Source organism: Mercenaria mercenaria, chromosome 11, assembly GCF_021730395.1.
Source record: "Mercenaria mercenaria strain notata chromosome 11, MADL_Memer_1, whole genome shotgun sequence".
In the NCBI taxonomy this organism is placed as follows: domain Eukaryota; kingdom Metazoa; phylum Mollusca; class Bivalvia; order Venerida; family Veneridae; genus Mercenaria; species Mercenaria mercenaria.
Genome location: NC_069371.1, coordinates 13,025,749 through 13,037,469, shown reverse-complemented (window position 1 = coordinate 13,037,469; position 11,721 = coordinate 13,025,749). Strand labels below are relative to the sequence as shown.

Sequence of the window (11,721 nt, the reverse complement as noted above, 5' to 3'; positions counted from 1 at the left end):
TGCAGTTCACAAATGACAGTCTTGTTCGCCAATTTATTTATCCACTTTCCAGCTTATCATTGCACAAATAGTCCACACTATCAAAATGTCTGTTAAACAGGAAACACTTGCATTTTACACAATACCGAATATGCGAAAGTACCGTTGTAATCTCTGAAGACGTACATCCCGCTCAATCATACTTGGTTTTTATATGAACATGTCGGATGATTTTTTTTTGTCAAAATGTGAAAAAAATGTAATCTATAACTCTGATGTAAAACAAAATGGCGTCATTTAAAAATCTAACGGAAGTGGCTTCTCCGTATTGGCCCTCTCTTTTGAACCAATCAAAATGCATGAATTCCGTATTGGCCCTGTTTTTCTCGTATTGGCCCTGTTTTTCTCATATTGGCTCAGTTATGTTTTGCATTAGCTCTGTCTGTTTCATATGATGTTTGCAATTGATCTAATACAGTGTGTAATATTGTAAAGTTGAATAATAATGTACTTTAAAAATTATCGTACAAATACTAGTTATTTCTTAATATAGATTCTTCCATAAGAAAACCATAAAATAATAGAACACAATGAAAACTAAGCTCCAGGGATATTATTTACGTTTGTCATGAACTACGACTTATCTACAACCTTTGGTCAAACTGAAGGTTACAATCTGATATAAATTTTCTGTGTCCGCTTCTCTGTGCCACATTATTTATTTAAGTTTTACCATTAAAAACAGTACTTAAGATAACAATAAAAGACGCAACAACAACGTCAGAATCAACAATAGTAATTACGATGATGTTATCATTTTTATCAATATTTTTGTTAACTATAATGATGATGATGATGATGATGATGATGGTGGTGGTGGTGGTGGTGGTGATAATGATGATTAATTAAATTCTGAATATCTCTGGGTTTTTTCAATAGCATTTCGTCATAATATACAAAATAAATTATTCTGTTTTAAAACTGCCGAAAGCCAGGAATATTTTAGAAATGATGCGATACTGTAAATAAATTTCTGTCTAGTACATGATCATTTTTATCTTTTCAATATCATCAACCCATACAGTTGTTAAGGTATTCTGTTGTATTTAAACTAAAATATTAGCCACTTGTTTACTAACTATAACCTTACAGCAAGGTCGTTGTGAACTGATTTCTGCATTGATATAATTTGGTGTAAAATATTTCTGTTGAAAATTTCGTATGCATAAACGATTCATTGATATCGATTCATTAATATTAAGTATATTATTTTCAATACACAGTGACAAGTTGAACAAATAAGGTTAGCTTCTTTTGTCTCAAATTAGCGTTCTGTCCCACCTCAATAAACATGAATAAAACAAGTCCTTGCTGTCTTGAAATATGATGCCGATACTAAGCGATTGATTTAAGTTATTTAAGTTATGGCGATGAACATTATGTTTGTGCCAATAAAATCTTTGACTTTTGACTTTTGGTAATACACGGCTAATAAACCCTAGCGCCACTACCAAAAAGTGGTGATAAGGGAAAGAGCTATCGACATTTTCGTAGTGCAGCTATCACCGGTTTCAAAAGGTAAACAGAGAGAGTAAAATTTATATTTTATGTAACATTTTTGTCGTATATTTTTTTTTCAAAAATCGGAGAATGTTATGCCGCGTAAGAACGTTATTAATATAGGTTGACTATAATTTCGTTAAGATATTATGTAAATTGTGGTGCCAAGAGCTTTTCTCCCAATTCCGACGTTTGTAAATGTTGACATTTTTATGCATTCCAGCTAAATTTCGATGCATAGACACACTATATGAACATTATCGCGCGTGCAAATGGTCGAAATGTGTATGATACTCACACAGACATGCATTAGTATTAATTAATTGTCCTGTAAATGAAATACACCAGCATCTTTAAAAGTGATGGCGCTTTCATCTCTGTGATGGCGCTATATAGTAGTTGAGGCGCTGTGGCGGACGGTTAGCGTTAGAATGTCTGACAACAAATAAGTAGTTTTATTCATAGCAAATATGGTATAATTACAGGGATTGTCATTTACCTTTTAAAATCTTATGTCTTAAAATTAATTTGAAGCATGTATGTGAATTATGATCAAACGACTCATTTTTTAATCAAATTATAAAACTTTTATATATTCAAGTATCATGCAGACACTGTTTATCCGTTGCAGATGGGAAGTCTCGAGTGAAAAGGGAAAAGTGAATATCTCCTAAAAACTTAAAAGAAGAACAATATCTTGCCAAGCCTTTTTCTTCCAAGAGATTAATTCAAATGAACACAATTATCTCACTGAAGGCAAGTTCTACAAGAACACATTCTCATCCAAAATACAGTCACTCAAAACTTTGAAAAAGGACTTAATTTGTTCACCGATCTAAAAATAGGTTACGAAACTGAAATCACATTCCAAATAAAACAAAATTTTTGACAATCAGTCGTTTTCAAATCAAGAAGCACTTTTAGATTTGACAATGAATACAGGGAGGTACTTGTAAATATTACCGAAATGGAGGAATGTGACACTTAATTGTACTAATTTGGTGCACGTGAAGACTCAGTCATTAATAAGACAGATAAGTCGATTTATTCCTTTCTTTTTAACAAAGGCGACCCATTTCAGAAGTATTAATAGATGATCTGAAAACAAAAATGTAAAAATTGAGTTTCTGTCATTTCACGTAAATTCACATGCTGATGCTACATGTACATGTATGTTGTTTCTAGATGTAATAAAATGATTCAATGTAGATTGAGTTCAGCAGGTTAGATATGTATAACGATACATTTCTCGGGGGAAAATGGCCATATGATATATTATGTGGCGGACACTTTTATTTCGGAAATGATTATAGCTTCGAAATGTTTTCTTTTCTGTGTGTTTTTATTGACTGAAGATTTGTTGTTTATATGTAAGAAACAAAACTTCAATTTGTTCAGATCTTAAACAAGATAGACGTGTAAGTTGGTAAACACAATTGAACAGAAAACGCACAGCTCCACCACTGATGCGATAGCGCCACCACTTTTAAAAAATACTGGCCTATTTCTTTTAGTGGAGATTTCATTACTGCTGATGTTTGCCTGTGTAAATATCATACATATTTAGACCATATGCATGCGCGATAATGTTCTTATAGTGTGTTTATGCATCAAATTACAGCTCGAATACAGACAGATACCAAAATGTGCAATTGTACGAATCAGGAGAAAAGCTCTTGACACCACAATTTTTAAGATATTTCAATGAAATTACAGCCATCCTGTAGTAAAAGTGTTTTTTACCCAGCACTACATTCTCCGATTTTTGAAATAAGTTCATCTATAAAAATATAAGACAGAATATTAACATTTACAGTTTGAAAGTGGTGATAGCTGCACCACGGAAATGTCGATAGCTCTTTTCCTTTGAATTCATTCAAAGATTGAGCTCATGCAAACGTTACATTCATTCAGACATTAGGTTGTTTGCAAAGTATTTGTAATGCTTTACCCGATTAACATCGGCTTCAGCAGTTTCCATTATAGTAGTGTGCTCAAAACCATTCCTGATTTTTGTTTATGCTGATTTCTTCTATGCCGTTATAGTTGTTCAGTGCACTTTACAGAGGCCTCGTTTTCTGGTGAGCTATTGTGACCGCTTGATGTCCGTCGTGCGTCGTGCGTAGTCCGTCGTCCGTGAACAATTTCTATAAAAATCTTCTTGCCATGGCAACCGAAAGGATTTTTTAAAAAAAAATCATTTTGTCCAAACCCACAGGATCTATGGCTTTGATATCTGGTGTGTAGCATTATCTAGACTTATATAGAAAAAAGCTTTAAAAATCTTCTTGTCTGAAACCATACGACCTAGGCTTTTGATATTTGGTGTGGTGCATTGTCTAGAAGTCCTCTACCAAGATTGTTCAAATTATGCCCCTGGGGCTAAAAGAGGCCCCGCCCTGGGGTCACTTAGTTATTATATGAGTTATATAGGAAAAATACTTAAAAAATCATCTGATCCGGGCGCGTCCACAGACCTTGTCCGGAGCAATCTTCTACATGCATGGAGGGATTTTGATGAAACTTGGCACATTGTTCACCATCATGAGACGGAGTGTCATGCTCAAGAACCAGGTCCCTAGGTCTAAGGTCAAGGTCACACTTAGAGGTCAAATTCAAGTATAACTTTGTCCGGAGCATATCTTCTTCATGCATAGAGGGATTTTGATGAAAGTTGGCACAATTGTTTATCATCATGAGACGGAGTGTCATGCGCAAGAACCAGGTCCCTAGGTCTAAGGTCAAGGTCACACTTAGAGGTCAAAGGATACAAGAATGAAAACTTTGTCCGGAGCATATCTTCTTCATGCATAGAGGGATTTTGATGAAAGTTGGCACAATTGTTCATCATCATGAGACGGAGTGTCATGCGCAAGAAACCGGGTTTCCCTAGGTCTAAGGTCAAGGTCACACTTAGAGGTCAAGGATACAAGAATGAAAACTTTGTCCGGAGCATTTCTTCTTCATGCATGGAGGAATTTTGATATAACTTGGCACAAATGTTCACCACCACAAGACGGAGTGTCGTGCGCAAGAACCAGGTCCCTAGGTCTAAGGTCAAGGTCACACTTAGAGGCCAAAGGTCAGAATGACTGTCCAAAGCATTTCTTCTTCATGCATAGAGGGATTTTGATGTAACTTGGCACAATTATACACCATCATGAGACGAAGTGTCATGCGCAGTTCCCTTCTTTAGAATTACTTCCCTTTGTTGTTACTATAAATAGCTTATATTGTAACTTTTTCATTACTAGACGTAGGGAAAAATCGAGGCCACTTTTCTGTAGTATAACATGCATGTTACATCCAATTTTGAAGTGTATTTTGACCAATCTCTACCTGGTAAGGATTTTTGTGTGGACATACAATTTTTTTTTTTGGAATTTTTTTTAAAGATTAATTTCCCTTAGTTGTTACTATAAATAACTTATATTGTAACTTTTTTATAATTGACTATAGAGAAAAACCAAGACCACTTTTCTGTGGTACAACATACTTGTTACTTTCTAATTTTAGGTGTATTTTAAGGTATCTCTACCTGGTAAGGAGTTTTTTTGTGGACTTAGGAAAACAAAAGAATTACAATGATTACTAAACAACCACAAAATTAAAATTACATCTGCAAATACAGGTGCTAGAGTAAAGAAATTTGCTGTGATTGGCGTATATTGTGACATTCTGGCACTCTTGTTTTCTGATCGTTTTAAACATGACGTTGATAAAATGTACAGATTATGGCTAAAATCGAAAATAAGATGAAATAGCGAAACGTTAGCCTAGCTCCCAGGCTGTATGGTTATTTTTTTTTATAAATATTGCAAATATCTTATAAGTAAATTTAAAGCCTCTAAAATAGCACATTTTTACCTGATGGCTAAACCGTTCAGATTCAGAGGTAATAGAACATGTCAATATAAAAACAACCTGCTGAGTTACTTCCTCTGTCAATAAAGAACAACCATAGGGACGAGAGCGCCAGTCTTGCGAAACGTTTTCAATTAGTGGCAGTGAGACTTTGCTTATTAGGACGTCAAAATTCATCCACGATAAAAAATTAGTTGATGAATCACGTTTTCATAACTCGTCAACGCATTGGTTATTCTGTGCATCGCTAGGAAGAGCAGTGTACTGCGTTAACCACGCTGTAAAATAGTGTTATGAAACATTACAACACTTTAACTGTTTTACTAGACTAGTTCCTAGACAATGATATATATTTTATTTTTTATTTGAAAAATTGTGAATATAGCCTGTCTACACCCTAGGTATTACTAGAATCACTTTGAAATAGATTGACATTTGTCTTATAAAATAAAAGAAAAAAATCACAAAACTTATAGATATTGTGACAAATTCTTATTATCAGTCTAGTGGCTAGTCTACTGTTTGGGACGACGAAATCTGTTCTAAAAATGTTGATCGTGTAATGTGCTGTGCCTCATTTAAAATCGGGAATATAGCGACATTGTCAGATGTTAAACTCCCTACAAGTCTTCATGAAAATGAAAATCGATCTAGTTCTATTTAGCAGCTATGTAGCATTATTCATGAGTATAAACTGTGTTTTAATATTGCTATGGCAACAGAAAATCGCGTTAAAGAGAGTTTCACGTGTGATTCAGCTATGCCCTTTGTGCACTGCGTCTGGGAAATTTGATCAAATGACATTTGTAATATTAGAATAGAAGAGCGGCACTATGTCCTAGTAAATATAACAAGCGTTACCTATCTCAGAAAAGTGATTTGGTTAGAAGTTCCGATGAAAATTGAAACATCGCATATAGCGATAGTGTTAGTCTCGATGTGACTTTATTTGTCATTTTTTCCCCGATAAGTAGTTATTTATGCGTGATTTCTGAACATTGTAGTTGACCGTGGCCAATCTCCTCCACAAGTAAAGCGACTTGAACTATGTCGTCCGTGTCACGATCCCGGCCGATTCTTTTTGTACACCAGTGCATCTTCGGATTCAGTCTGTAACATCTAGCTCCTTGTAATGATTTCTGTTTGTCTTGCAACTAGATAACAAATAAATAGTTGAATTGTATTCATTTAAAATCATTTCGATGCGGTAAGATATATCTTAGTTTTTTTTGCAAGCTATACACACTTTCAAATGAGTAGGTAAGGTGTCAAACGCTTAACTGTTGGAGTGAAATTATAAAGCATAAAAGGGGCCGTTATTTGTTATGAATATGTATTTAAGGTCTGTCCCTTTCAGACGCTGTCTAAGCAGACAGATATGACGGAGAAACAGATTGAAATCTGGTTCCGAAAGAGGAGAAAAGTTGATGCTCCAACCCCGATACAGAAGTTCAGGGAGTGCAGGTATATTAATACAGCAGGATATAAATAGAGCATTTCTGTGGCACACTTTTGTTTGCACGATCAGAAAAAAATATTTGAAGACTTGTTAAAACTTATGTTAAAACGGTATTCCCAGCCAAAACCAAAGTACAATGAATTAATTATTTTTTTATAGCTCCAAGGGCTGATAAAAGGAAGTTTACGCAAAAATGTGGTAGTTTCTTTGTTGTTGCATTTATTTAAAAGTCATAAGAATAAAATGCAAATCAATTTCAGTGATATGTTATCTTAAAATCATATCTATTCTAGTTTAAACCTTCTGGCTTTGCTTTGATAACGAAAATTTACGTTTTGTGCACCATCCTGACGTACTTTTAATTACTACTTTTCAACATCGTTTTTCCCACAGGGGTACATCACATAAAGGTTTTGGGGTGGTCTCGGGTATAGTAACCCCTATTTGTAGACCATAAATAGGGGTTACTATACCCGAGACCATATGCCCGAGACCACCCCAAAACCTTTATGTGATGTACCCCTGTGGTTTTTCCATTTTTATGAATATTGTATTTATGCAGGAATATTAATTTTATTGTTCACACTTATTTTTATGTCTTTAGCACACTAGATCATTTCTGCACAAAGTACGATAAAACATACCAGTTACAACAGGGATACCTGTGAGCACTGCCAGTAATTGTTTTCACGTTTTATATTTTATATAGTTGGCACCTTGTATTCTACACCTCATTTTTCGTTTATGGCATGGTGTATTTATGGCAAGTAAGTAAATGATACTCGTTGTTACTCGTCCTCGCACATATCTTTAATATTTTAACGAAATCTCTTCAGTTTTAATTGAAAATAATATATTCAAGTTTTTGAATAATGGTAACAGTGCTAAGACAGATTAAAAGTCAGCTCCTAACTGATTAATTATTTGTTTTGCTTTTTAGAGGAACCGTTTGGTTACAGAGTCAGTAAGCAACATTTTAAACAACATAGAAAGTATCATTGATGTTTAGAAAAGTAAAAAACAGGTCTATATAAAGTTTACAATGACACGTATTCTTCTTTTCGAACATATGGTAAATGCAAAATTTTCAAAAATAGGCAATTGAATGAAATTATATTCTATTCAGTCACCACTGTATTTTATTTCAGAAACCGTACTTTTGGAAAACAATTGAATGTTGGAGGGACTGGCCAGTACAGGTAGATATTATATTTAGACTGGTATTTGTTTTGGCTCGTACAGATAAATAAGTAAATATTTAAGTGCTCAGTGTCAAAAATGTCAAATATGTTGTTACAATGCTAAAAACAAGACAAAGTTGAAACATGTAGCAAAGTCGTATACAACCAATGAAAGTATGGTTCGAGGTTATTCTAACATTATCAATAGACATTCTATTTTATGAAAACAGAAATAAAGCTGTACTACGCTTGTAAGATGTAGAGTCTTTATATAGTAGCTGTCCCTCACGCTGCTGGGCCTACATATGTTTAAAAGCTAACTTCTCTTTTTGCTATGTCATTGTTTATGTAATACATACTGTGGTGTAGCTTTAAAACTAATGTAGAAATAATTATCTCAGCAAATTTTCAGCAGTAGATCTACGAATATTTTATTGTTAAAAGGTCTGGTAGCAAGACGAAGTCTGTTTTGATGAACACAAACCCTGCACGCTAACTGTTTCTGTTTGTTTCAGCACGTTAGTAACGATATGTACTGGCACTATATGATAGAGTTAGCCTTCTACTGGAGTCTCGTCTTCACCTTGTTCTCCGATAATAAACGCAAGGTATGTATTATAACGTGCTCATATAACATATAAGGAGCAAAAAATCTAAACAAAATCTTTGAAGAATTACAACAGCCTAGACATGTTTTGTAGTTATATACGCTTTAATCAACAAGAAGCGACAAACACCGCTGGCTCTTCACTGAAGTAATTGAAATGTTCGTTACTGAAGTAACATGATGACTTGATACTGGTCATTTCGGATACGTTTGCTTGAAGCTATATATTCATTCAACTTTTCTGGAATATATTACCACGGTATAAGTTAAGGTGCATAACACCAGCATAGGCAGGAAAATAGACATGATTATTATCATTTCCATTTCAAGTTAAGGATACACCAGAAGCATAAGAAACTACATGTATATATTTTCTTCTATATGCTATCAACTTAAACAAAGCAATAATTGTTTTAGTAATAAATGCATTTATTTGTACCAGTTTCATATTTATGGTTTATACAGAAGGTTGATAAAGAGCACCTTTTTGCATCATGGATAAATTAATCAGTAAATTATTTTAGGTGAAAGTATCACCTTACATTGATATAATCATGTGAAACTAACATTTATATACTTTTAATTCATCATTTGTTTACCTTAATACACCATATATTTTCCAGGACTTTAAGGAGATGATTATTCACCATTTTGCCACTATTGTGTTGATGTATTTCTCATGGGTTCTCAACTTTGTTCGGGTAGGAACGCTCGTGCTTGTCGTACACGATGCAGCAGACAATTGGCTTGCAGTAAGTGGCATTTTCATTATGGGTAAAATCATTAATTTTGCAGAAAGGTAAATACGTTTTAAAATTATGTAACAGGTTTGAATACGCCATAACCAACTCATTTCTTTTGCGTATTTTCAGTTCTTTGTTTTCACGTCTGCGGACGGGAAGTAACTAATACAGAAGTTAGTACCACCACAGTCGTTTTAACATGACTGATAAACATGGTGCAGTTACTTAATGCTGTAATAATACTACTGGACAGTGTTTAAGTTTAATTACCATACATTATCCGTTAAACTAAGCTCCACTCGCTTCATTTTTCAGGATGAATGATAAATATTTTACCCTTTTTTCAGTTGGCCAAGATGTCTATATACGCAAAAAACAAGACAGCTACTGATATCTTCTTTGGCATATTCCTTCTAGTATGGGTACTGTCTAGACTGATTGTGTATCCCTTCGTGTAAGTATCATTATCCAGTAACAAAAAAGTAAAAACAAACCGTTAGTTTTTAGATATCGTTTCTTTAGGTAGGGTATTTTGAAGTACTAGTAGATTATGATGCATGTTTGAGAGAGCATATAAAACCCGCCTTCTGTCGAAGAATGGCAGACAGAGGGCGCTCCAGTGCATGTCAAACATGGAACGAATTAATCTACTTTTATTTCTTGCTAGGTAAACAGTTTAATCACAAAGCGATTAAACAAATTGCGTGTCTACCTTCCTAATCATTTTATGGTTAGTAAAATTAAGTCAAAGTTTTTATGGCAAGTTGACTTCTTTACCTCTGAGCTCAACCCTCGTATTGTTTTCATGCAAAACTTTAATACTCGTAATTGTTTACCCTTAAAATAACCTTATATGTAAGCATTGTCTACATGAGCATAGATTTAGTAATAGTAGCTTCTGTGTTTATGGATTTTATACATGCATGAACTTTTCAGACGTAATCAATGCTAATTTTGAAACTTGTGAGGAAGTCAACTAACTGGCTTACCGAAGGTCAGTGGTTCTACCCAGGTACTCTCTTTTACCTGTCGGAAATGATGCACGAAAGGGCACCTTAGCTGGGAAGTCGACATACATGTATGACCATAGTTGCACCCAACAAAAAGATAAAACAGAAATTAATCGATTTAATTCCTACTTACATATGGTTTTATAGTTTTGATCAGTCGCTATAAATTTTTTTTTTAAGATTTGTAGTGATTTTAGTTCGGAATATATAGAAATTATTATGTTATTATCAATAATTTTATTTCTCTCTTTTACAACCAAGCACAGAGTCAAACAGACAAGATTACATGTTTAATGTTGGTCTTTGAATCTGAGGTTAAGTATGACACGACAATCACCATAGACAATACGTTGATACAAGATACTATATCTAAACTACTTTATTACTGTGTGATATACTGTAAAACTATCTTTTATGCAATTTCAGTGTGTTGTATTGTACCACTGTTGAGCCATTCACTATTGGGTTGATAGATTCTACTTTCGGTGCTCATCAGTTTTTCAACTTCTTCCTCTATGTTCTGTTGGTGCTACACTGTATATGGACTTACATGATCTTTAGAATTGTCTACAGAAAAATGGTGAAAGGAAATGTATGTATCTCAAAGTTTCATAAGTGTTAAACGTAGCAACGTCTTTGAATAAACATACTTTGTTTTGCTAGAAAAACGTAAATGGAAATATTCTGTGAGATAAAATTTCAGTGAAAGATGTTAAGATCGTAGATTAATGTAATATCGTATGAGTGAGATCTGAGTTAAGTATTCTTTTCATTTGTAACATTTTACTTTTGTTATGTTTGGTTTTTGTATGTCTTATTTTCTACTGTAGAACATTAATTTGGTGTGAATATTGACTTTGCAATGACCGGTCCTTTTTTTCATTTGATCACGTTTCTGAAAGTAATTTTAATACCATTTTACTTTCTGTACTGAACCTATGGTTGATATTATTTTACAGGTCGAGGATGTGCGAAGTGACTCTGAAGACTGGGTGAAGAGTCAGACAATGAGATGATATAGATGATATTGATCATAATAAACAGAACAGATTAAAGAAAACGGCAATGGAAAACTCGCGAATGGTCAGTAAAGGATCTAAGGTATAAAAAATGGAACTGCGGAAAGAAATGGAATATGAATGCTGTCATGTTGGCAAGGAAATGCCACAGATTGACAACAGAGATTAATTTAAGAGCGTTTACTCGCAGAAGCATTTAATACAGCTGAAACTATAACGGAAGATAGTGTAATTTAGATAAATGTGTGCATGAGACGAGTTAGATGCAAACTTAAATATGCTTTGTTTCCCTTCTCATT

The 11,721-nt window shown here is 34.0% G+C and overlaps 1 protein-coding gene across 1 annotated transcript; it reads left to right on the top strand.

Moving 5' to 3' along the window:
* The first annotated feature begins 6,745 nt into the window (after window positions 1–6,745).
* On the top strand, window positions 6,746–11,419 carry LOC128546697 (ceramide synthase 2-like). The gene is made up of 8 exons (XM_053517953.1): window positions 6,746–6,867; window positions 7,572–7,629; window positions 8,011–8,061; window positions 8,559–8,651; window positions 9,274–9,402; window positions 9,741–9,847; window positions 10,830–10,995; window positions 11,363–11,419. The coding sequence occupies exons 1-8, from the start codon at window positions 6,782–6,784 to the stop codon at window positions 11,417–11,419; spliced, it is 747 nt and encodes a 248-aa protein (XP_053373928.1). The 5' UTR covers window positions 6,746–6,781.
* The last annotated feature ends 302 nt before the right edge of the window (window positions 11,420–11,721 follow it).

Excerpts from the sequence above, each read along its gene's own strand:
- LOC128546697 (XM_053517953.1), top strand. The coding sequence starts at position 6,782 with ATGACGGAGAAACAGATTGAAATCTGGTTCCGAAAGAGGAGAAAAGTT. Across the intron at positions 9,403-9,740 it reads CAGCAGACAATTGGCTTGCA|TTGGCCAAGATGTCTATATA; the intron begins GTAAGTGGCATT and ends CCCTTTTTTCAG. Across the intron at positions 10,996-11,362 it reads GAAAAATGGTGAAAGGAAAT|GTCGAGGATGTGCGAAGTGA; the intron begins GTATGTATCTCA and ends ATTATTTTACAG.